Here is a 26,936-nt window from a genome sequence, read left to right as displayed (position 1 = left end):
ATGAGAAAGGGTCATGTTGTTTTGTGGCTAGCTGATGTTCATTTATCCTAGTGGCTAGTTGTCTGCCTGTTTGTCCAATGTAGTGTTTGTTACAGTTCTTGCATGGTATTTTGTAAATGACATTAATTTTGCTTGTTGTCTGTGTAGAGTCTTTCAAGTTCATTAGCTGCTGTTTTACTGTATTGGAGTATTTGTGGGCTATCATGATACCAAGAGATCAGAGTAGTCTGGCAGTCATTTCTGAGATGTCTTTGATGTAGGGGAGAACGGTTACAGAAGGCTAGGATTTCTGGACATGTTTTGTCAGCTTTATCAAGTTTGTTGCTGAGAAATCGGCAGACTGCATTCATTTTCCTCTGCTCTGCATAGTTCCTCTGTGTGGTGTCTCATTGAAATAATGTTCTGATGCAGCATCGTTTGTGGATATTAAGATAATTGTTTCTGCAGTACAATATTTGGTCCGTATGTGTTGTTTTCCTGTAGACGCTGGTTTGAAGTTCCCTTTTCGCTCTACTGTGACATCTAGGAATGTCAGTTTGTTGTTATTTTCCTCCTGTAACAAACATTACATTGGACAAACAGGCAGAAAACTAGCCACCAGGATACGTGAACATCAACTAGCCACAAAACGATATGACCCTCTCTCACTAATATTCTTACATACAGATAAGGAAGGACATCACTTTGACTGGGACAACACATTCATCCCAGGACAAGCCAAACAGAGACACGCAATTCCTATGGATCCCATTTACCATACCCTGAGAAAAAGAACAGGTAATAACGTCACCACAGGAAATTACATCAACAACCCAAGGAAACCCAAACATTTAAATAGAAAGCCGTGCTTCATCTGGAGGTTCACTGAAAATGTTACCTAGTATGGTGACGAAGCATCTGAAAACATCCAGCTCAGCGAGCAAACCTGCATCCTGAACCTCAACTTGAGCTACTAATCTTCTCAAAACCCGCTAATCCAGTCCTATTTACCAGCATTTGGCCCATATCCTAAGCACTTCCTATTAATATACCCATCCAGATGCCTTTTAATGGCTGTAATCTTACCAGCCTCCACCACTTTCTCTGGCAGATCATTCCATAAATGCACCACCCTCTGCATGAAAAGATTGTGCCTTAAGTCCCTCTTAAATTATTCCCTTCTCACCTTAAACCTCTGCCCTCTAATGTAGATTCCCCTATCCTGGGGAAACAACCTTGATTATTCAGTTTATCTATGATTTTATAAACTTCTCTAAGGTCACCCCTCAGCCTCTGATGGTCCAAGGAAAATAGCCCCATTGAGCATGTTCAATATAGAAATTGATAAGATTTCTAGATACTAATGATTTTGGAGGATATGCTGAGGTGGATGATCTGCCAACACTTAAGGGTGGTAATACTACAGTTAAAATATGCTATCAGATACATGTGTTGTAGATCAAATTCAGCAGGTTAATATGTAGATTCTGTTGTATAAGAAATAAAAAACGAAAATATACTACACACTCTAATCTACTGGGCAATCCAACACATTACTCTAAAAATTGGTAGGGTACAAATTTATTTGAACAATATTTTACACTGAATTGGTCATTAGATCATTAATTGCATATAATTCAATCCACCTTTTAGGTGACTAGTTAGAATGGGATTAGTAAGAAAGTTTAAATTATTTTGCACCATTATCAGGAATATAAATGGGGCGGCACGGTGGCTCAGTGACTAGCATTGGTGACTCACAGTGCCACGGACACAGGTTCAATTCCCCCCTCAGGAGGCTGACTGTGTGGAGTTTGCACATTGTCCTCATGTCGGCGTAGGTACTCCAATTTCCTCCCACAGTGCATGTTAGGTGGATTGGTCATGCTAAATTGCACATAGTGTCCAGGGTTAGCCAACGTAAATTCACGATTACAGTGAGTGGGTTTGTGTGGGATGCTCTTTGGAAGGTTTGAGCAGACTCAATGGGATGAATTGCCTGCTTCTGCATTGTTGTTGTTGTGTTGCCATATCTTACTGGACCATTGAGAGAAGCAACTGGTGGCAATTTAACTTGAGGGCCACCAGACCTCAGGTGAGGGAAGAGGGTGAGAAGGAGAGTCCTTCATAGTAATAATCAAACCGGTGATCGGAATTGAACTCACACTGTTGGCAATACACGGCTTGGCAAATCAACAATCCAACTAACTGAGTTAAACCAATTCCCTCTGCACTGTAGGGATGCTATATCAAAAAAAAATGTTTGTTACCTATTCCAATGCCAGCTAAGTTCACACACTGGTGTCGCAAAACTCTATTTGTTAACCTTCATACATCTAATTGATTATTATAAAGGTGGAAATCAAAGGGTGGCATGGTGACACAGTGGTTAGCACTGATACTTCACAGTGCCAGGGACCCGGGTTTGATTCCTGCTTCGGGCGACTGTGTGGAGTTTGTACATTCTCCCTTTGTCTGCGTGGGTTTCCTCCAAAAATATGCAGGTCAAGTGAATTGGCAATGTTAAATTGCCCATAGCGTTAGGTGCATTAGTCAGGGATAAATATAGGGTAAGGGAATGGGTCTGGGTGGGTTACTCTCTGAGGGGTTGGTGAAGATTTATTGGGCCAAAGAGCCTGTTTCCATACTGTAGGGAATCTAAATCATTCCACACTTACAAAACAAATGAAATATCTGATTGGATTCTGGGGTTACCTTCTGTGTATTTCTCATACGGTGCTAGATAGACTCATCTTACGAAGTAAACGTCACAGGACAGAACGGGTTAAAATTTTAAGAGTAGAACAGCGGCCTTACCAGCGCCAAAAAAATGAAAGAATTTTTAAATCAAGTAACATCTAGCGGGAAAAAATGAGAAAATGTGTACGAGGGAGAAAATAAAACGAAAGAAAGCAAAATACCGTGAGTATCGGAAATCTGAAATGAGATCACAGTTTTAAGAAGTTAGACATAGTAGAGAGAGAAACTTTTACGTCGACGAACTTCCACAAAGCAAGGGAGACCTTCGAAACGCTCTCGGGTATTTGACAGAAAGGCGAAAGTGAGGACTGCAGATGCTGGAGATCAGATGGTGCTGGAAAAGCACAGCAGGTCAGGCAGCACCCGAGGAGCAGGAAAATTGACATTTCGGGCAAAAGTTCTTCATTAGGAATGGAGCCCTGATGAAGGACTTTTCCAGCACCACTCTAATCTTGACTTTATTTGACAGAAAGTCGATATGTCAAGAGCAGCAGAATCGCACTCAACAAATGAAGGAACCACACAACCTGACAGAGTGAAGCACTCACTGGCCAAACTGCCCGGAAGTACAATAACGCCACAACCAAACTCTCCAGTGACGTGAAGAGGTAAACCCGGCAGAAACCCGTCGCACTGGACTCATTTCTTTATTTTTCGTTTACCTTTAAACAATGGGTTCTGAACAACCGGAAGGCAAAAGGCAAAAAGTGAAGTTTGGAGGAAGCGGTTCTCGGACGGTCAGACTCAAGATTGCATAGCGCCGGGTGAAGAGGTCACTCTCAATTCCGGCCATCGGTCTCTCCCGTTACCTGACAACAACACCGCGAGCTGTTGTTTCACTGGCTGGGGGTGGTGCTATCTAAACCAACCAGCTGCCTCTGGCTGACACGGGTAAACTGACTGTTTGTGATCAGGATAAAGTCCATGTGTTTATGCTAACTTTCACCGCGGCCACTCAACACTCTTCAGCCGCCGCCAACCTGTATCCATGCAGCAGCGCATTGTGGGAGACATGGAACCAACCAATCCAGACCGTGGGGGGTCCGCTGAGAATTATGGGGGCTGTAGTGTTCTTCGCCTTTGTCGCGGCGGCACAGTCTGTGACGAGACTACATTGACCGGCAGGCACCGCGCCACCGACCTGGGTCATCTCGAGGTTATAACGGAAAAAACAGACAGCAGACCTGGTGTCAGGTTGCTCTGTGGCTCACTTGCTTCCTCACGAAACGTCTAAAGAAAGACTATAACGCTGCGAAATCGAAAGAGAGAAAAACATTAATTTATTTTGACGCGTATATAATCATGAAACCGCATAAGCTTTTCAAACGTGCCGACTGTGAGAAAACGACTCGATGATCATCATGATGCAAAATACGTTTGTACATGGCCCGTCGCCATGCAGTGATTTTTATTCGTTGTCCATTTTTCTCCTCCCCCTCTTTAAAACAATTTTAAAATCCTCTTTCCCCACCTTAAAGTGGAAAAAGTTTCTTCTTTTAATTGGAGGGAGAACATTCACAAAATGGTAGACAGGAGGATTCGGAAAGCTCGCTTCAGCAGCCGGGACCTGTGCGCCCTGGTGGATGCGGTGATGGAAAGACGGGACGATCTCTTTGGCCGGGGAGGTGACCCTCCGGACGCGCAGAGGAGGAGGAGGGATGCTTGGCAATACGTGACGGAGAGGGTCAATGCAGTTTCCGGAACCCACAGGACCTGGGAGGAAGTTCGCAAGAAGGTCCACGATCTGAAGAAAAGCACAAAGGTGAGATGTGAAAAACCACAGCCTCGCCGGAGGCCAGACAGTAAATGCTGACATGGGACGATTGTGGCAATTAGGAATGCAAAATCATGAGGGGCATGAATAGGGTAAATAGACACAGTCTTTTTCCTGGGGTGGCGGAGTCGAGAACCACAGGACATAAGTTTACGGTGAGAGGGGACCTCATGGGCAACCTTTTCACACAGAGGGTGGTAAGTGTATGGAATGACCTGCCGGAGGAAGTGGTGGAGGCTGGTACAATTACAACATTTAAAAGGCATATGGATGGATATATGAATAGAAAGGGTTTAGAGGAAATACACCAATTGCTGGCAAATGGGACTAGATAATTTTAGAACCAGTTGGACTGAAGCACCTGTTTAGTGCTGTACATTTCAGTGACTCTATAAAAGTTGCACTGTTTAGAGAAATATCAGCCACAAATAAGAGATGTGCATGCCAGTTGAATCAACCAGCTTATGTTGCTGTCTGACACTGTAGTTTCTTAGCTGAAAATGTGTTGCTAGAAAAGCGCAGCAGGTCAGGCAGCATCCAAGGAGCAGGAGAATCGACATTTCGGGCATGAGCCTGGAGAAGGGCTCATGCCCGAAACGTCGATTTTCCTACTCCTTGGATGCTGCCTGACCTGCGCTTTTCCAGCAACACATTTTCAGCTCTGATCTCCAACATCTGCAGTCCTCACTTTCCACTGTAGTTTCTTAGTCCAGTTTCTTTTTTTTTAGATGTAATGTTCTTTTTTAAAGGAAAAACTTGCTTATAATCGAAGATCATGGCAAGCAGCGGGTGGTGAGCCCTCCGATGTCAAGACGCTGACGGAATTTGAAAATGATATGATTGTTGTACTTGGGAAGGAAAGTCTTGAAGGTCTTCAGCCTGTGGATATTGGTACCATTACAAGATGTGCTCGTAAGTATTATATAATAGTCATAGAAATGTACAGCATGAAAACAGACCCTTTGGTCCAATTCGTCCATTCTGACGAGATATCCTAACCTAACCTAGTCTCATTTGCCAGCACCTGACTCATATCCCACTAAGCCGTTTTTATTCGTATACCCATCCAGATGACTTTTGAATACTCTCAATGTACCAGCCTCCACCACTTCCTGTGGCAGCTCATTCCATACACACACCACCCTCTGTGTGGAAAAAGTTGCCCCTGAGGTCCCTTTTGAATCTTTGCCCTCTCACTCTAAACCTATACCCTCTAGTTCTGGATTCCCCCACCCCAGGGAAAAGATCTTGTCTGTTTATCCTATCCATGCCCTTCATGATTTTATAAACCTATATGAGGTCCCCCCTCAGTCTCTGATGCTCCAGAGAAAATAGCTCCAGCCTATTAAGTCTCTCCCTGTAGCTCAAATCCTCCAACCCTGGCAACATCCTTGTAAATCTTTTCTGAACCCTTTCAGGTTTCACAACATCCTACTGATAGAAAGGAGACCAGAATTGCACACAATGTTCCAAAAGTGGCCTAACCAGTATCCTGTACTGTCGCAGTATGACCTCCCAACTTCCTACAAAGGAAAGCGTACCAAATGCCTTATTCACTATCCTATCTACCTGTGACTCTACCTTCAATGAACTATGAACCTGCACTCCAAGGTCCCTTTGTTCAGCAACACTCACCAGTTCAGATCTTCTGTGATTTGTACCAAATGTTAAATGAGTAGGTCCAAAATATCAGCAGATTATTTTGTATAAGTATCAGTGCAGCTTGTTGATACATTTTGGGTTTACTTGATCTGTTTTTCTGTCCTCAAAGCACAAAACGAACACTGTGGACAGCAAGTAATATCACAAGAGCAACATACATTTGCATGCCGCTTGTCACCAATACCGCTTGAAACAGATAATAGCATAGAAACATCTCTGGTTCGAGGTATAAAGGATGAAAATCAGGAAACGCCAAGTGAGTCCCTCAGCACTAGTGATGAATGGGAAGAAGTGGTGGTGGGTGATGAAGGAACAACTGTTGCAGCCTGGAGACCCATCATGATAAGCGCCCCTACTCAGTTAGATGCAGTTACAGACCTTAATGGGCCTGCTTTCAAACGGAGGCTGTTAGAGCATGGAGCCCGTGTTGAACAGTCACTAGCTTTTATGCACACCACTTTGGAAGATGGTATGGTTAGGTTGGATCAGCGGCTATCCTCAATGCAATCTGCCATTGAGCAGATGGCAACACCAGTGACTGCTGCAGTAGAAAACTCACTTATGCAAGCTGTAGGCAATGCAGGAGCATCTCTTGTGAATGTTCACAGTATTGCTATGGAAGCTTTGGGGTCAAAACTTAAGGAAGCAGTTGTGGCTGGCTTTGATTCACTTGGACAGCAGTTACATGGAACTATGAGAGAAGGAATTAAAAATCTAATTGAAATGCAGTGTTCTACATTTTTGCAGCTGATTGCATATTGTGATGAGATGCCCTCCAGTAGTAGCACAAGTGAAGTTAAGGTAGATGACAGTCCTGTTACCACCAGTTGACAGTTATCACTGCCAGTTCTGTGCCAGCATACATCTTTGCACAAGTACCATGTAACAAGTAAGTTGACAAAATTGAAATAAAGCCTGATGAAGGGCTTTTGCCCGAAATGTTGATTTTCCTGCTCCTCAGATGCTGCCTGACCTGCTGTACTTTTCCAGCACCACTCTAATCTTGACTTTGATCTCCAGCATCTGCAGTCCTCATTTTCACAAAATTGAAATAAAGGCTTCTTATCATTGTATTCCTTTGATATATAAAAGGTCTGCTGTACTTTGAAAATAGCTGCAGGAATCAGTTTTCTCAGTTGTCATGTTCTATTTTGGAGTTACCTTTGAATGGTGCTTCAAATCTAATCAAGGACACACACAATTGGAATAGATGGTAGGGCATTAAACCTTTTTGAGTCAGTTTCACTATTCATTATGAACCTGACTGATCTGATTGAGGCCTGAATTTTACGTTGTAGTTCCCTGCTCCCCCGTCAAACACTAACATGATCCTTAACTCCCTTGTTAATCAAGTCTGTCCAACTCAGCTTTGTGTTCAATGATCCATCTTGCACTGCTCACTGCAGAAGATAATTTCAAACATTAATGACCCTCAGAGAAGCAATTCCTCCCCCTCTGTGTTTTAAATGGGAGACCTCGTATTTTAAAATTGTGGCCTCTATATTTCTTCATCCCAAAAAGGGGGAAATTCCTCTCAGCATCTATCCTGTCAAACTCAGAATCTTATTGAAATATAAATGATTATCTCTCACGCTTCTGAACTCAAGTGGATATAGCCTCAGCCTTCCCTTCATCCCACGAATTAGCCTTGTTAATCACCTCTGAAATGTTTTCAAACTATGTCCATCCTGAAGGAGCCGAAACTGTACAAAGTTCTCTAGTCTGGTCTCACCAGTGCCCTGTACGGATGTAGTAAGACTTTTATGCTCCCTCCCTCTCGCAATAATGGCTAACATTCCATTTGCCTTCCTAATTACTTAATGTATTTGCATGTTGACCTTTTGTGATTTATGTACAAGGATACTCTGAATTAACGCTCATATTCATTTAAAAGATGGCTCAATAATTGGTGTTATAGTTGTGTGATGTAAAATCTCTGTGTGGTTGTACTTAAAAATATTCATGCATTTTAGGCTGTGGATAGATTCACATATTTGTGAATAGTATCCACATATTTGTGTATTTACTATTAAACTCTGATGTGGCAATCTGCAAAACTTGTGCCATTTGCTAATTTTAGGCTGGCATGAACACTGTCCTGTTTTGGGTAAACTCAATTGTTATCACCAAGCATATCCTTAAAAATGCATCAAGAGAAACTGTAACTCAAACCTCCAGTCATGAAATCCTGTTAAAACTTGAAAAATAGCATATGCAAGAGTTACTGCTTTAGAAGAATTTAATGAGTGTTTTAAAAACAGTAAAAAGGCTACTTTCCAAATGTTGCAGGGGCAGATCCATTTTAATGTCTTGTAACCAGCCTCAAGAACATACTTGATTTTTAAGATTGTGTAGTATTAAACTAAAAATGTTTGTGAATTTAATTTTATAAATAAATATTATAGCTAATTTCACTTGTAAAATACTTGTCCTGTGTTTGATATTTTACCATTTGAGGAGACTGAAACTATGAACGATCAGAAAAGTGTTCTAATGTGTTTTTCTCATTTAGGATAAATTGTTAATTTAAATTGTTGAACAAATTCTGCAAAAAAAGTCTTAAATGCTAACGATCATGGGATGAGACAAAGATCCATTTATAGGAATTGGACTAAACCTTTTTGAAGAGAAAAGGTTTTTTTTTAACTGTAACAAATGTTCAAAAATAGTTCCATTTATGCATTTTCTTCAAGGAGTCTGTGATTTTAATATTTTCTATAAATTTGAACAGAATGCAGTCAACAATGAAATTAGATTCAGAATAACAAACATTGTGTTGTACACAGAAAACACAACCATACCATAAACCTTAGAGCATGAATGTATTATTCTTGTATGTACGTTATGAAATATTACAATGGCTTCATTTTGCATGAAAAGCAGCATAAGCATTCTGAAGTAGTACAAGGACCAAAACTATGAAAGCTTGAAAACAGAATTTGTGGACTTGGATGTTAGATTAAAAAGTAGGGCCTCTCTAGGATTACTTAGGTGCACATCAGGCAACTTTTAATCACATTACTTCCTCTTCCACATTTTCATTAATATTGTGTTTCTGGCTCATTATTCCCTTGATTTCAAACACTTTTCGATTACATTATATCTATCTTCAGTGGAAAATAGAAAGATAGATTGATGGACACTTCTTGCATTTCCTTGTACATTTGTCTTTGCCTCGTATGTATGTTTACTTTTGCAAATTTTGGCCTTGTATAAAAGCCCTTGCAATCTACATATGCTAGTGTACTCATTTTATTTTGTTCCTCTGTCATTTTGTTGGTTATCCTTTGGGAGGATTTTTTTAAAAAAATCCTCCCGATGTTCAGACTTCCTGCACTTTTCTATAGTTTCTATAGACTACATGGGACGAGAGATGACCTGGTTAGAAATTAGTAATAAAGGGTTTTAATAGTATGTACCCCAGTAAGTTAACCAAAATGTGATTAAGATATAGACTTGTAAGTGATTTCAAATTTATTAGAAGTGAATTTTCCCAACTCTTGAACGATGTGGGCAACAGTGAGTCAGTTTGGAAAATAGGTGAGATCAGAAAAATGAGATTAGCAACACTGAGAAAAAGCATTCCTATTTTCTTGAACAGTGAGGTGAGAATCTTGCTAGTGAGCTGCAAGGAATCTATTTGCATTCATTTAGATCTCATGATTACCAGTTAATAATATTATAACTATTATTATATATGCTTGTAAATGAAATTTGCTGTTCTATGCAGTGGAGAGAAACTAGATGGTGACAACTTTATCTGGTAGCTGCAGCTTGCCATTTCCATCTCTAGGCCTCCATGTTGGACAGCAGTCCCCAATACCTAAGAGCACACTCCATGTACAAAGACTGCCTACCCCTCCCAAGAGGTTGACATCAACCGTACATCTGATTCACTTGGAGTTTAATTATCAACTTCAATATTGCATGTAGTACATCAACATGTATTGTAAAGCTAGTGCTGGGCCACTTGCTGCAAAGAGACAAGCATCTGTCTCATGGAGGGAGCATTTTAGTGCTCTTAATATTTCAGTACACATTTCCTTTGCACCTACTTGGACACTCACCATCTCTGCTATGTCTTGTTCTGTCTTTTGGTACATTGCTGCCTCATTCAGAAATTACAGGCTCACAATCTTTCTGTTGTCTCTCACCTTTTTAGTGCAGATGCAAAGCAAGGTAGGCTTGTCAAAGTTGTCAGCAGTGATCAGTCAAAGGGGTGGGCATGTTGCTGATGATACCATGCTATGTCAGTATCACACCTATAGCATATGTCAGCAGCTTATGCAGCAAACAAATTGCACAGGCTTCAACCATATGGCCACATCACTAAGTATTAAGGCGATTCAAGCCTGTGGAGACTGTCTTCAGTCAGGAGGCACAGCAAGTGAAGGACATTTTTCGAATTCAATCCAGGAGGCTTGGACACGGTCAGCTGAACATTTGAGGTCTCCATCAGAGGTTACTAGAGAATTGACTACAGACAGTCCTGCAGGTTCAGTGCAACCAATCCTAAAATTAGCATTAATTCGTTTGGAGAGTTAGTCAGGGTCTGGTCACATCAATCACATCACGGGCTGTTTTCCCATTCAGCTAGAGGGATGGGGTGCAGTCAGTCCAGGGAGTGTTTTAACTGAAAGTCAAGAGTGGTTTTTCAGGGCAAGCTTTGGTTCAGTTGTGGGAATCAAATAAAGCATCTTGGGATTCAAAGGGGATAGTAATTGTGAAATGGGGTAATTCAACATATAAGACTGTGAGGCAAGAGAGCTGGGAAGGGCAAGATGTACTGCAGGAAATGATTGGCAGCTGCCACCACTCTGGCTTTGGTAGTGGAGGACTTTGCATTGCTATCTTCATTATGACTAGGTCCAGGTTCAGGGAGTAAACTGAGGAAATGAGTAGCAATGTTTAAGGAGTGTGCAGCAGAAAAAAATAATTTGGGGAATAGTGATGACCAGTTTGATACGCAGATTGAGTGGGATGTTGGGAAAGTCAAAGTCAATGGTGTTAACATGGTTCATATGTGAGGCAGAAAGGAACATAACTGGGTACCAAATCCCATTTATCTAGCAGAGCTAGGGCAAATGTCACAACTGTGCAGGGCAAACTCCACCTAGACAGTGCTCATCTGGATGTGCAACAGCCTCTTAAAGATGACACTGGGACGCTGGTTCATGCAAAATCTAGGTAGTGGCAAATTCTTCCAGCTAAGGCCAATGGAAAAATCTGTTTAACATGAGACTTCATAAAATTGACAGAACCAAAAGAAAAATAAGACCCTGAAGGGGTTTCCTTTATTGCAAAAAATCTAAGTAACATATAATTGTTCAAGATGGCAGATGTACAGGGATCCTGAGCCCAGAGTTTGTCAACTCCCACCACTTTTGTTTTTATCTCTCTTTTAAAGTTTTACTTTTCTCTCTACTTACCTTATGGAGGGAGTTCTGGTAGTGGCTAGGGCCCAGAGCAGGGACTTTAGCAATTGGCCACGAGGTGGTTGGTGTGTCTGGGCAGAACTCTGGCGATCAACAGTATTGTGGAAGAAGCTGGTTGTCTGGAGCAGCACCGGAACGGGACTCTGGCAGGGTGGGTGGTGAGTCCAGATGGCGGTCAGCGGTGAGATGGCAGTGTGGACGCACAGGGATAGAGACCTCCAGCCCAGCATGGGGGACAGAGAATGGCAGTCAATAGCAAAACAACAGTGCGGTAGCACTGAGATTGAGCCTAGTATGGAGAAAGAGAACAAACCTGCACATGGAAAGCCCAGTGCACCGACCTGCAGGTCCATGGCTAAAGGAGCACTGTAATTTGGAACTTTTAACTTCATTTCTGATTTACTATATTTTAACAAGAACTGCAATGTTGAACTTTTTGACTTATTTCTTTATTTTCCTACTTTTACCTAAGATTTTGTGTCTTGGTATCTTTGTATCCAAGATGGCACCGTGAATGGTGACACTGTAAACTTTTCACTGTACTCCTGTATTACTGTTCTTGAATTCATGTGACACTAAAACCTAATTCTAATTATATAGACAAAATAAAGATAATTACAGGTTTATATTAACAGGATTTGGATTTAAGTACAATTGTTGCCAGCTATGATCTTATTACCTATGAGGGTGTGAAAACTTAATAGTTCGCTTTATTTGAAGCAAACCAATCACTTTGAATCTGAGGTCAAAAGGGTTATTGTCATAAATTCAATTGAGTTCTTTAAAATCACATCGGTATCCCCTTCAAACCCCTAAGTGCTACACTTTTGTGAAGTCCATCTTTTTCAGGAAATCAGTCCCTCCCAAATGCAAATATCTTAAATAACTTTGAAATTCTTTATATCAAATGTATCAGGACCATTTGATAATGAATATACCTTTGGGATGGCACACAATGCAAAGCCCCCAGCTAAATAGATGGAAAAATATTTATGTGTTTTTTTATCAAAATAAATTCAACTGACCTTTGAAACATTTGTCTAAAATACTCAATAAAGGAGATCTAATTTTCAGAATTGGTCTGCTCCAATTATTTTAGTTCATACTTAATTAACTGAATTACACTAGCAGAATTGACAAGAAATGACAGTTCTGGCATTGAATATTCTGAAACAGTAACTTTAATCATGTTGCTCATAACCAATCCTTCCTTGCTTTTTCATATTTTGCATATTTTTAATTGACATCTAAAAAGGCAAGAAAGCAATAGTTGCACATTGAATTATAAAATTAAAAACAAAGTTACACAATACACTGCTCGTTTACACTAAGTAACACTCAAACATTAGCATTCCAAACTAAAAGGCATAAAACACCCAAAACAAACAAAAGGTGTACAAGTTGCACAGTGCAAAGTGATTATAAAATCTTATTTAGTGGTAATATACCAGTTGGTCTTTATTAATGAAATACAACAAAGTACCACTCAGATGTGATTGCTGATGCTAAGAAAAGTTACTTCCTGATAATTTCTGTTCTAGTGAGATCCCCACTTTGAAAATGTTGCCGATAATTTATGTTGTGCTACAGCTTTTGGAAAGCAATTTGCTTGAAGCTGACAAAAATGTAGCTAGTTTGCAAGACTGGCAAATGACTAATTTAGTGTCTTGCTGTCTGTATCGTGGTAGCTACTTCTGGTTCTTTCAAAAAAGAATGATGGGACAGAGTGATTGGTCTGATGTTTTTTCTTTAAAAACAGTCCACAGTCAATGACATGTTATAGCACATACTATATTTAACATTCTTCCAGCAAGCGTGCAGTATAATGTAGAGCAGGTTCTGATGAATGGCTTAATATGATTAAGAAGCCATAAAGGCAATAAATACCACAGAATGCTCATTTTTCTTGTACCTTTGGGATGAATTACATATAATATTCTGGTTATAAGATTTAAAAAATGAAACATTATATTTCAAATAATTTGTAAATGTTGAAGGCTGAGATGAAATCCATTGTGGATTCATTTTAAAAGGAGATCTAAAGGATGGTAGTAATTGTTACAAATATGACTGTTAAGTCCTGGATTTATGATTAATATAGGTCAACATCCATTCCTTTTTAAACCATGAAAATATTGTGTTCAAGCCAAGAATTTTAAAGATGCAAAAGTATTACAAAAGTAATATCACAATGTAATAAATAAATAATTTTTTAACCAACTCCACCACTTTGGAAACAAATCTACTTGTTATCCAGTAAAATGTTACGGCCTTAAAATGTTCACTTTTTTCTTGATGTCTATATGTTAGAAATGCATGAACTGAAGCTTCAGCAAATCAGAAAGACAAATGCCTTTACATTGTCAGATCTGGTTTTAAAACATGGTTTTAGTTGTCAGTGTCAATAGTGAAAAGGTGAGAATGCCATGTACGATACATACACCCTGTTGAAAGTCACTGGTACAGTTAATGTATAAATAGAAGGAATTTGTACATTAAAGGCATTGTTATACCAAATTAAGGAGATGGTTACATGAATATGTATTAATACATGTGTATTAATATCCTAACTCCAATTTAAATGAAAGTAAACAGAAACAACATTTTCAGTAACTTCCAGCATTGTTGTCAGGTAAAAACAGTTGTAAATGCAGGTACATAACTCTCCTTTGCACTTCCTTTTCATCTTGTTTATGCCACTGAGAGTCTTGATAAATAACAGTTCAGGCACAGCTAATTAGGCTGTTCTCACTATATTCCTCAATTGGTGCAGTATCCAATCAAAATGTTATAGGCAGTGCTTCAGCAATCAATCAAGAAATTTGATTTAATAAAGATCAACTGAATAATATATTGAGGTTTTCCTGTTATAAGGCAGTAGAACAACTGTGAACATCTTTAACATTCATTTTGTTGAAGCTGCTGCCATCGAAAGCTTGTATCCAAGGTTTTATAATCCTCTTCATTATTTTCTTGTTCTTTAGCAAACTGCATGAAAACCTGAATCACATTAAAGGAGAGTCATTGTTACACATGATATATAAAAGGATTGTGCATCAAGTAGACCTTCAAAACAAACCAAGTTTTGAATGAAATGTAATCTGTACTCTTCCACAGAAAATTGTCTTTACAAATCTTACATCTGATCAGATTGATCCAATGAAAAAATTATTTGAGTACCAATTTGAAAGTGACCACTAGCAACAACACATTGTCAGCCTTGTTGATTCTGAAAACCTCAAGAAAGAAAGTGTCAGGAGTTGTAGGCAAAATGCATAAGTAACAATATAGATTTTCAGAATCCCATTTTAACCTTTAGTTATAAATGAAACATTGACAGTTATTCTGGTGTTTATGAAAGATAGAATTGAAAAGGAACTGCATCTCATAAATCTCATGCATATATATAAAAAAATTACTATACCTGTTCCAGTGTGGACTGCGAGAAACTATATTCTTCTATATCAAAACTGTGTTTGGCTGTAAACAATGAATATTAGTTAGTGCTGGGAATGCAAATTCAGAATTATGGACAGCTAAACCTATTAAGTACTGAAAACAAATACCTTGCATAGCTTCAAATAGTTGCACTGGATCATAATTAAACCCTATCATTCAATTATTTTTGCTCCATTCGATTGTTTCAGATGAATAAGGATACAACAGGAAGCACCCTTTCATGAGCTGCCTCCTTGAACTGTTGTAGTCTATGTGGTGAAAGTGTTCTTCTGTCTCTTCTGTAGTGATCTGATATAGCTGAGTGGCTTGCTGGGCCACTTCAGAGAACAAATAAGAGATAGCCAAATTGCTGTTGATTTGGAGTCACATGTAGGCCCGACTAAGAGAACCCAGATTTCACCTATGTAGGTGCTTAGTGAACCAGAGGAATATTTACAACAACTTAGTAGTTTCATGATTATTATTAATCAAACCAATTAATTTGGATTAAAGTGCTAATTGAATTTCCCAAATGGCATGGTGGGATTTGAACTCAGCTTTCAAAAAATTTACTTGGCTGTCTATTATTAGCTCAGAAAAATTACCACTACAGGACTGTTCCTATTCTAATTATTTGAAATCTTACCAACAGAATTGTAAATACAAGAAATAAGATACATTACAAATATCACAAGATTGGTGTTACAGTGACACAAAGCTGAAAACTAGAAGTTAAAAACTAAATAAAATTAATCTCATCAGAAACCATTTAAAATAGTGATTGGTAAATAATGTCAATACTTGGAACATTTGGAATTTATGATGTTTTTTATACTGGTCATAAATTGCAGCCACAGAACAATTCTCTAACAGTTGGACTAATCAGGCCATTTACATGAATTCATTTTATATTAAAGAATTGTATAAAATCACAACATTCAGAAAATACTGCACCTTAAGTTGGTGCCAAAAGCATTATAGCATATGACACATTATTACATAACAGGACCATCCAAATAAAGATATCTAAAAATGCTCTTAAAACTAACCAAGAAAGAAATTTATATTGATATTAAATAGAAATTTTTAAAAACTGTAAAAGCACCTCTCAGAAAAAAAATGTGAGTTAAATCAAAATGAATGAAATAGCCAACTATAGAGCAAGTTGAATAATCAGTTGTAGGTGAACAGGAACGTTGAAAATACAGCTCTCTGAATCTTCCAATGCTATTTGCGCTTGATAGTAATGGGACATGGTCAATAAAATCCCCAATAATACATTCATTAATCTGTTACGTGGTTGAATAAAACAAATCAGCTGGAAACTGCAAATATGCTAAAGGAAGCAGAAAACCCAAGGAAATTATCTTGTTTTGTTATCCACTACGCCATACCCTAATATCCAGAAGCCAAAGAATTAAGAATTCTGATGAATTAGTATCAGTAGAGAAATTTCAGATCAAAGTATACAACAGACCCAAATATTTCTTTCTCTAACCATTCTGAAGCAAAACATTATCTGTCGAATAATTCCCTAAAGTTATCTGCCTGCAATGTCATATATCATGTACTGAGGTGAGTTAAGGGAAATAAATGCACCTTTGGACTTGAATTGTTGAGAAAAAGAGAGCGATCTCCCTGCATTTCCCCAGTCACTCCACAGGAATGTTCTAATGGGTTGTCGAACTTAAAATTCATGCCCAGCATTCCTCAACTGCATTGAATCCTGGGTCGAAGAGTATGGCGCCAGAAAGGCACAGCAGTCAGGCAGCATCCGTGGAGCAGGAGAATCAACGTTTCAGACATAAGTCCTGTTCTACTAAGCCAAATGTTGAAACCCATGTCACCTCCTCCCTGCACAATTAACTTTTTACCTATTCCCAATATTCTCCCACTGTCATTTTAATGTTTTTCCTCTTTCTCCTCCCATCATGTGGTCCAACTCTTCCTCTGCATGTTTCACCTTCAGACTTCAGTAATGTCTACACTTAACATACTTCTGAGTCTGGAAATGCTTTCTGAACCTCCAGAGGTTCAGAAAAATAGTCTATAAATTCAAGGAATAGAGTTATACAGCACAGAAACAGAATCTTCAGATCAACCAGTCCATGCTGAACTTAATCCTAAAATAAACTAGTCCCACCTGCCTGCTCCTGGCCTATATCACTCCAGGCCTTTCATATTCAAGTACTTATCCAACTGTCTTTTAAATGTTGTAGTTGTACCTACATCCATCACTTCCTCAGAAATTCATTCCATACACGAACCACCCTCTGTGTAAAAAACTTACTCCCTCATGTCTTTTTAAAATCTCTCTCCTCTCACCTTAAAAATGTGTCCCTTAGTCTTGAAATCCCCCAACCTAGTGAAAAGACTACTACCATTACCTCTATCTATACCCCTCATTATTTCATAAACTTCTACAAGGTTGCCTCTCAACCTCCTACGCTCCAGTGAAAAAAGTCCTTAGCTTTTCTTTCTAAACACCTTCATACCCGGCAACATCCTGCTAAATTTCTTCTGAACCTTTTTCAGCTGATAATATCTTCCTATAACTGGGCTAGACTCAATATTCAAGAAGAGGCCTCATCAATGTCCTGAACAACTGCAACATGACTTACAAACTCCTTTACTCAAAAAACTGAGCAATGAAGGTAAGCATGCTAAATGACTTTTTAACCACTCTGTCTATATGTGACACAAACTTCAAAGAATTATGTACCTGAAACCCCAGGTCTCTCTGTTCTACGACACTACCTGAGGCCTTCTCCCATTAATTGCTTCTTTCTCTTCCCAGCCCTCAGGTCCATCTTTTCTAACTTCCTTAAAAAGTACTCTTGACAATCCTTAATATTGTTTTGAACCAGATACAGTACAAGTAAACAAGGCACTCTCGGTATTTGAAATGTACCTTACCTTCTTCAAGCTTGGAAAATGCCTTTGACAAAGACTCAACATCATTCTTGGGAATTTTGTATGTCAACATTGCAACAAAACTAAAAAGTAAAAAGGTATGCAAAGGAAAAGCAGATGAATTAAAAACAGTTGTAAATTCAATGACAGCTAACAATTGAACATTTTATGGATAAACATCCAGTGTGAAGTTTAGAAAATTTGTCTTAAATGTAGTTTCTATGTAGACAGTTTTATATCATAGAATTTTGCAAAGACATATGCATTTTTACATAATTATTTACCACTCCTCCTGTTTTTTCCTCCCATATGACAACTTAGCTCAAAGTTTTCTAAATAAGGAGAGAGAACTTTATTGAAAGGACAGACTTTTCCATGGCTGTCAATAGCCATCAGCATAACACTATAATCAATTCAGTATTGGCAAAACATATTACATTGAAAGTTTTATCAAATTAAGAATCAAACCATCACCTGTTCAGTTATTCTGATTTGCTTAGATATCTGAGAGTTATGAAAAGCTGCGAATGATGGAGGAGACATGAATACAAATCTAACCAATTTTCTTTAAGTCAATAACACAAGTCACTGCCACTAAACAAACCAAACAATCCCTCAGACACATGCATCTACATGGAGAAAGAAGTACATGGTTGCTAATATCTTAAGTTTTGTGAGTGGTAAGTAAACGTGTCTAAAAATAAATCCCTGGAACCTGCATCACCATCATTAAAGGTAAGTCAGAGATTACTATGTTACGCATGCCTTTGGTAAATTGACTTCATCATCTTCTGTGAAGGCAAACCTCTATAACATTTAACCCACAGCTGACGGGAGAAACATAAATAAAAGGGTCATAAACAATATGACAGGTGAATTAATTAATATTTCTATATTTTTCAACCTAACGTTTCAAGCTGATATGATAATTTTGATGAGTTTGTCTATAGTAATTGACAGAAATAATAAATAGCATCTGTACAGATAACTTGGGGTTTACATATTTTTGATCCCTATCATAGAATCCCTACAGTGTAGAAAGGGGCTATTGAGTCTGCACAGATCCTCCAAATAGCATCCCACCCAGATCTCGCTGCCAACCCAACCCTAGTAGTCCCTCACTTAGAACAGCTAACCCAACTAGCCTGCACATCCATGGATGTTACGGTGCAATTTAGCATGGCCAATCCACCTGATCTGCACATCTTTGGACTGTAAGAGTAAACTGAAGCTCTCAGTGGAAATCCATGCATATGCAGGAAGAATGGACAAACTCCACAATCACTCAAGGCTGGAATCAAAGCCAGGTCCCTGGCACTGTGAGGCAGCAGGGCTAACCACTGAGCCAATGTGCCATGGAATGTGTGCCAAACTTAAAACTAATGGACGATGTTGGGGAAAATGAGTAACACATTTGTAAATTAACTGTTACATACTGACCCTTACCTTTCCTGGCGAGAAGCTTGTGGAAATATTTGCATTATTTTATCATGAATGATAGATATTTGTTGTGCTTCTGTCATCTCACCCTTCAGTTTAATCTCCAGCGTATATCCTCCACCATACTTGCTCTTTAGGTGCTGTATGGAGCCAATACACCTGCTCATGGCAAAGATAACCTCCATTTTAGTCTATTGAAAAGGTACATGCAATTAGCGCTAAATTAGCTTTTTATATTGCGAGGCCACATAATCCCCATTCTGATGAATTTCAACTGTATGATAAGTAAAAACAGGTAAATTTAGTCTCAGCACACTTAAAAGTCTTTACAAAACAGGAAATAACACAAAGTATGCCAGGACGTGAGATGTGCAATGACTTTCTCTCATTCCATTTCTCTATGGGTCACAACAAATATAGGTCACAACAAATATAATTGTTTTACCCAGTTCCTGAACTCTAGAAACTAGACTTAGAATAAAAAGACCAAGCAACTAGATTTCTTTAATAAACAATTAGTAATTTGTTATAAAACAAAAACTTATTTCATGAAGATGCAGATCTGATTAACATACAGTTTGTAATATGACAATAAAAATTACCCAAAATGTGCACCAAACGTTCACCCACTAGGTAGAGGGAAGCAAAAATGGATTGCTCTGTAGAAATTAGCTCAGTTGCTGGACAACTAATTTGAAATTTGGAGTGATGCCAACAGCATGGGTTCAATTGTACCAGCTGAGATTGACATGAAGATCCCACCTTCTCAAACTCTCTCCTCACTCTACATGGTGACCTTCAAGTTAAACCACCAGTTGTTTCTCTATAATATGGCAGCAGCCCTGTGGTCCACTAGGACTATGGCAATTAACCTACACACCACAAAATATATACACTCATTTTTTCCTTTTGGTACAAACATTAAAAATTAGTTATCTGCACAGTTCCTAGTATAATCTTATTGATTGCTCCTGTCTTTGCAATTTAGTGATTAACTGAGTAAATTCAAGTATATAAACTGATTTATTCTTCCTTTACATCAGATTTATACTAAAATGGAATTTAAGAAAGCGTATGCTAACTACAAATGTTGCACCAGTTTATGGTGAGATTTTAGAATCTGAAAACAACTAATAGGATGTCAATTTTCCTCTTGGATTGAAGCTTGTTCTATTTGCCGCTAAAGAGATTGTGGCTGATTTTGGTCCTAACACCAGTTCAGATCAAACCTTATCCCACATCTTTTAATAAATGTATTTAACAAAAATACATAAAAACCTCTGATTAGAAATTAACAATTGACACAGAATTGATTGCCATGTAAGGAAGAGAGTTGCAAACTTCTATCATCCAGTGTACAAAAGTATTTTCTAACTTCACTCCTGAAATACAAGGTCTACTTTTTAGGTTGAACCCCAGATCCTAGATTACCCAATCTCAAGAAATAGTTTTGACCCAACAATTTAAAATGAATTCCCATAATATCTTGAAGACTTTGATCAAACAATCTCTCAGATTTCCAAATTTCAGGAATTGTAACCTTAGTTTGTGTTATTTTTCCTCATTATTTTATTTAGAGTCAAGCTATCATTCCAGTAAATCTACACTGCACCCTCTCCAAGACCACTGTACCTCAAGAAGTGTGGCATCCAGAAAAAAGTAGGGCTACAGGTGTGGTCTAACCAGGGCTTTCCATAGTTACAGCATAGAGTGTAACCCCTGTGTTCTATTCTTCTCTCATTCCATTAATATTCTGATATTGGTTTGACACTCACATTTGGCATTTTAATGATCTTTGTACATGAACCCAACTCTCTTCTGACTTCTATTACTTCTCACTTTCACCATTTTAAAAAAAAATCCCAATCAATCCTTTTTAGAGCTAAAGTGGAGGGTCTTAGGCTTACAAATATTGAAATCCATTCATCACAGTTTTGAACATTTTCTCTACTCACAAAATTGAAATAAGCTATGCATTGACTTACATTACTTATAGTATTGCCCAGCATTATCTAACTGATATATTTGGATATGTGGTTTCCTACAACATCCTCTCAATTGTTAATACTACTCTGTCTCCTGCTACTCACAACAATCTCTTAACTTTGTAATTACTTTCCACTCAATTCCACAGGTTTCAACTTTTGGCTAAGAGTTGTTATGAAGGATTTTATCAAATGCCTTTTGGAAATGCAAAACATAACATCTAGACTTAGACATTCTCTTGTTACTACTTCAAGTATCTTCTAAAAAAAAATCGGTCAGGATCACTTGGCATGACCTGAACATTGTAAATCTATGCTCCCTCTCTCTGATCAGTTGAAAACATGTCATGGCATTCAGTCAATTCATCCTTAATTATGGACACTGGTAGTGTCCTCAAAACTGATTGGTTTTTACTTTCCTCACTTCATTTTCAAATGATTCTACATGTAAGAAGCCATCTTTGCATTTTTCTCATAGCATTAGAACATAGAACATAGAACAATACAGCACAGAACAGGCCCTTCGGCCCACAATGTTGTGCCGAACATTTGTCCTAGCTTAATAACCTATCCATGTACCTATCCAATTGCTGCTTAAAGGTCACCAATGATTCTGACTCTGCCACTCCCACAGGCAGCACATTCCATGCCCCTACCACTGAGTAAAGAACCTACCCCTGACATCCCCCCTATACCTTCCACCCTTCACCTTGTAACACTCTGTTGTACCCGGGGAAAAAGTCTCTGACTATCTACTCTATCTATTCCCCTGATCATCTTTTAAACCTCTATCAAGTCACCCCTCATCCTTCGCCGTTCCAATGAGAAAAGGCCTAGCACTCTCAACCTATCCTCGTATAACCTATTCTCCATTCCAGGCAACATCCTGGTAAATCTCCTCTGCACCCTCTCCAAAGCTTCTACATCTTTCCTAAAATGAGGCGACCAGAACTGCACACAGTACTCCAAATGTGGCCTCACCAAGGTCCTGTACAGCTGCAACATCACCTCACGACTCTTGAATTCAATCCCTCTGCTAATGAACGCTAATACACCATAGGCCTTCTTACAAGCTCTATCCACCTGAGTGGCAACTTTTAAAGAGCTATGAACATAGACCCCAAGATCCCTCTAATCCTCCACCTTACTAAAAACCCTACCGTTAACCTTGTATTCCGCATTTTTATTTGTTCTTCCAAAATGGACAACCTCACACTTGGCAGGGTTGAACTCCATCTGCCACTCCTCAGCGCAGTTCTGCATCATATCTAAATCCCTTTGCAGCTGTCAACAGCCCTCCTCACTATCCACAACTCCACCAATCTTCGTAATGTCTGCAAATTTACTGACCCACCCTTTGACTCCCTCTTCCAAGTCATTAATAAAAATTACAAACAGCAGAGGACCCAGAACTGATCACTGCGGGACTCCACTTGTAACTGGGCTCCAGGCTGAATATTTCCCATCTACCACCACTCTCTGACTTCGACTGGTTAGCCAGTTCTCTATCCAACTGGCCAAATTTCCCACTATCCCATGCCTCCTGACTTTCTGCATAAGCCTACCATGGGAAACCTTATCAAATGCCTTACTAAAATCCATGTACACTACATCCACTGCTCTACCCTCATCCACATGCTTGGTCACCTCCTCAAAGAATTCAATAAGACTTGAAAGGCAAGACCTACCCCTCACAAATCCGTGCTGGCTGTCCCTAATCAAGCAGTGTCTTTCCAGATACTCATAAATCCTATCCCTCAGTACCCTTTCCATTACTTTGCCCACCACCGAAGTAAGACTAACTGGCCTGTAATTCCCAGGGTTATTCCTATTCCCCTTTTTGAACAGAGGCACAACATTTGCCACTCTTCAGTTCCCTAGTACCATCCCCGTTGACAGTGAAGATGAAAAGATCATTGCCAGCGGCTCTGCAATTTCCTCTCTTGCTTCCCACATAATCCTAGGATATATCTTGTCAGGCCCGGGGGACTTGTCTACCCTCAAGTTTTTCAAAATGCCTAACACATCTTCCTTCCTAACAAGTATCTCCTCTAGCTTACCAGTCCATTTCATACTCTCCTCTTCAACAATACGGTCCCTCTCATTCGTAAATATTGAAGAAAAGTACTCATTCAAGACCTCTCCTATCTCTTCCGACTCAATACACAGTCTCCCACTACTGTCCTTGATCTGACCTACCCTCGTTCTCGTCATTCTCAGGTTTCTCACATACGCATAAAAGGCCTTGGGGTTATCCTTGATCCTACCCGCCAAAGATTTTTCATGCCCTCTCTTAGCTCTCCTAATCCCTTTCTTCAGCTCCCTCCTAGCTATCCTGTATCCCTCTAACACTCTGTCTGAAGCTTGTTTCCTCAACCTTATGTAAGCCTCCTTCTTCCTCTTTACTAGACATTCAACCTCCCTCGTCAACCAAGGTTCCCTCACACGACCATCTCTTTCCTGCCTGACAGGTCCATACATATCAAGGAGACGTTGTATCTTAACCTTGAAAAAGTTCCACATTTCAATGACATCCTTCCCTGACAGCCTATGCTCCCGACTTATGCTCCTCAGATCCTGTCTTGCAGCATCGTATTTACCCTTCCCCCAATTGTAAAACCTACTCTGTTGCACGCACCTTTCTCTCTCCATAACCAAGGTGAAAGTCACAGAATTGTGGTCACCATCACCAAAATGCTCACCCACTAACAAGCCCATCACTTGTCCCGGTTCGTTACAAGTACCAAATCCAATGTGGCCTCCCCTCTGGTCGGACAATCTACATACTGAGTTAGAAAATCTCCCTGGACACACTGCACAAACACCACCCCGTCCAATCTACTTGATCTAATAAGCTTCCAATCAATATTTGGGAAGTTGAAATCGCCCATGACTACTACCCTGTGGCTTCTGCACCTTTCCAAAATCTGTTTCCCAATCTGTTTCTCCACATCACCGCTGCTAATGGGGGACCTATAGTAAACACCCAACAAGATGACTACTCCTTTCCTATTTCTGACTTCAACCCATACTACCTCCAAAGGCAGATTCCCCTCGAACTGCCTTTCTGCAGCCATTATGCCATTTCTAATTAGCAACGCCACACCCCCTCCTTTTTTACCATCCTCCCTAATCTTACTGAAACATCTGTGACCATTCCTGTCACTCTTCTACCCACGTTTCCGTGATGGCCACAACATTGTAGTCCCAAGTACCGATCCACGCCTTAAGTTTACCCATCTTATTTTTGATACACCTCGCGTTGAAGCATAAACACTTGAACCCATCTCTGTGTCCGCAAGTATTCCATGTCAGTGCTATCTTCTCTACAGCCTCCCTACATTCTTGGACATCCTGAAAAACAGCTAACACCCCTGCCAAATTAGTTTAAACCCTCCCAAAGAGTGCTAGCAAACCTACCTCCCAGGATATTGGTGCCCTTCTGGTTCAGGTGCAACCCGTCCTGCTTGTACAGGTCCCACCTTCCCCAGAATGCAGTCCAATTGTCCACATACCTGAAGCCCTCCCTCCTACACCATCCTTGCAGCCACATGTTCAACTGCACTCTCTCCCTATTCCTTGCCTCACTGTCACGTGGAACATTGTATTATAGAACAATTGATCAGTAAACATACTGTACTTTTCAAAGCAGATTGGCACCCATGCCAAGATTACTGAGAAAGCAGCACAGTTGATGTTCTTATAGTGGTTGCAAAAAAAAATTCTTAATGATTACTCTCCACTAATTTAGATGTGCAAGACTATTTCATAGTGGAAGTACCTTAACTGTCCTGACACCATGATAGCAACACGATCACAAAGTGCTTCAGCTTCCTCCATATAATGTGTTGTCAGGATGGCACCACGTTGTCTATCCTTGAATGCAGCCCGAATTGCTCTCCTGAAAGCAAGTTAAATTAATTTGTTTTTTGCCATATTTCAAATTAAGGCCACCTATCTACAGCATTCACCAAAGCCTTTTGCATACGCTTACAATATTGTGTCAGCCTGAGATTTAGGAAGGAGGATTTTTGGTTTCAGCATGAGAACCTTTTCCTTTAAGAAACCAACACACCAGCAAGACAAGACACTGTTGTTGTACAATTACATTTTATTCAAACAGCAGGTGTGACTTTTCTGTAAAGTAATTACACCAGCTTTAACCCGAACCTGTGACACCATCCATTTAACGTGCAGTTCTTTTTAGCAGAGAGATGAAGTTCAAACTACAGTCCTACATAATATCCAAACTTTGCTAATCATTCTCTGAGTTGGATACAGCACTTTCTCAGGGCAGGAAAAGTCCTGAACAAATGCTTTGTTAATAAAATGCTATGCTGCTTATATTTCACTTTTTGACTTCTGGTAAACTGAGAATAACTAAACCTTTTGACATAATCTAATTCAAGCGTTCATAGTGACTTTGTAATCTAAAATCTATTATCACAATACTTAGCTTTCATTTAAGCTTTTGTCATTTTTTGGTATTTAATAAATATGAAACTTGAATATATCTACAACCTTGATGATCTCTCAAAAACTACCACATTGCTACCAATATGGATATATATTCATAGATGTGATTTTCCACCTGCTCTATTTTCTCTCCAATTGACATTACTTTTACCTTTATCAAAGATTTAGCCATACTCGCAGAGTTTCACAGAAAGATTTCAATATGAATGTCAAATTATGTCTTGCCTATGGTTTTGTACTCCTGCGTGGCCTAAATCCTGTCCATTTGGTTGGTATGGTCACATAACAAGCTTGGCTAATCAGGAGTTACCAATCCTGAATTTGAATTTATTGTAGCAATCCTTCTGTTGGATTTCCTAATCTTCTTTTGAGAAAAACAGGCAATTTTTTGACACAACTGGAGTTTCAGGTTTTGATTCATTGTGATTCCACTGTGTTTGCCACTTACCACATAAACTGTTTGGATTTAGGATCCATGCCCGTTGATGGCTCATCCAGTAATACAATCTGAGGATTCCCCAACATGCATAGTGCAAAGCAAAGCTTCCAAGGAAAACAGTAGAGTTAACTTGTTGCAAACACTGCTTACCGAATAATTTAGTCACAGCTGATAAAACAAACTAAGTTCATGTCGTCAGGATCTCAAACAGATACAGTAACTATCTAAACAGCCTAATATTTCACATACTTATCTGAAGAATATACTGAAAGAAAGAAAATAAAGCATTCTGATGATATCATCCAGCAAAATTATAAGAGACCTATTTAGGCTAAATAGGGGCATTCAATTATAGCAGTAAGGAAGTCAAAACATTTATTTAGTAGAAGATTTAGTGAGATGAGGGAACTCATTTTGCAACTAGTATAAGGTAGTGGCAGGAACTCTCACAATATTTTCAAGAAGGTATCCAAGTACTTTGTAGGGACAGGACTGCGGAGTTACAGATCTAGAGCAGGAAGTTTGGAGTTAGGCAAGCAGCTCTTTATCAATTGGTACGTAATGTTTCTATGACTTCTATACTAAAGATACGGAGAATTGCAAATCCTACAGTCTTGCTCAAAATGAGTGTATGG

At 39.2% G+C, this 26,936-nt stretch overlaps 3 protein-coding genes across 8 annotated transcripts in view; 1 reads left to right on the top strand and 2 right to left on the bottom strand.

Moving 5' to 3' along the window:
- The window catches only part of lrrc45 (leucine rich repeat containing 45), a 74,841-nt gene extending 71,121 nt beyond the window's left edge, over positions 1–3,720 (bottom strand). Inside the window, exon 1 of the mRNA XM_060844515.1 lies at positions 3,402–3,720. The gene's annotated coding sequence lies outside the window, so the exon portion shown is untranslated. The remainder of the gene's footprint in view (positions 1–3,401) is intronic.
- A 164-nt stretch (positions 3,721–3,884) lies between these two features.
- On the top strand, positions 3,885–8,544 carry LOC132828035 (uncharacterized). Its single transcript, XM_060844944.1, has 3 exons — positions 3,885–4,501; positions 5,263–5,425; positions 6,285–8,544. The coding sequence occupies exons 1-3, from the start codon at positions 4,262–4,264 to the stop codon at positions 7,004–7,006; spliced, it is 1,125 nt and encodes a 374-aa protein (XP_060700927.1). The 5' UTR covers positions 3,885–4,261; the 3' UTR covers positions 7,007–8,544.
- A 4,281-nt stretch (positions 8,545–12,825) lies between these two features.
- Positions 12,826–26,936, bottom strand: part of abca5 (ATP-binding cassette, sub-family A (ABC1), member 5) — a 103,747-nt gene continuing 89,636 nt past the window's right edge. For 5 of the 6 annotated variants that reach the window (XM_060844939.1, XM_060844941.1, XM_060844940.1 and 2 more), the window contains 6 exons: positions 26,311–26,405; positions 25,168–25,287; positions 19,408–19,560; positions 17,965–18,044; positions 15,035–15,090; positions 12,826–14,610 (listed from right to left, as the gene is read on the bottom strand). In XM_060844939.1, the coding sequence (XP_060700922.1) occupies positions 14,509–14,610; positions 15,035–15,090; positions 17,965–18,044; positions 19,408–19,560; positions 25,168–25,287; positions 26,311–26,405 (606 nt within the window). In that variant the 3' untranslated portion in view covers positions 12,826–14,508. Of the gene's footprint in view, positions 14,611–15,034; positions 15,091–17,964; positions 18,045–19,407; positions 19,561–25,167; positions 25,288–26,310; positions 26,406–26,936 lie in introns of those variants that run through there. The other variant, XR_009646071.1, reaches the window with a different exon arrangement.

Source organism: Hemiscyllium ocellatum, chromosome 25 (assembly GCF_020745735.1).
Source record: "Hemiscyllium ocellatum isolate sHemOce1 chromosome 25, sHemOce1.pat.X.cur, whole genome shotgun sequence".
NCBI classification, from domain to species: Eukaryota; Metazoa; Chordata; class Chondrichthyes; order Orectolobiformes; family Hemiscylliidae; genus Hemiscyllium; species Hemiscyllium ocellatum.
Note: the sequence above shows the minus strand (reverse complement) of the source record. Positions and strands in the feature narration are given on the sequence as shown.

Bases quoted from the DNA above. Each gene is read 5' to 3' on its own strand.
- LOC132828035 (XM_060844944.1), top strand. From the start codon at position 4,262: ATGGTAGACAGGAGGATTCGGAAAGCTCGCTTCAGCAGCCGGGACCTG. The intron at 4,502-5,262 runs GTGAGATGTGAA...TCTTTTTTAAAG, and splicing joins ATCTGAAGAAAAGCACAAAG to GAAAAACTTGCTTATAATCG. The intron at 5,426-6,284 runs GTAAGTATTATA...CTGTCCTCAAAG, and splicing joins TACCATTACAAGATGTGCTC to CACAAAACGAACACTGTGGA.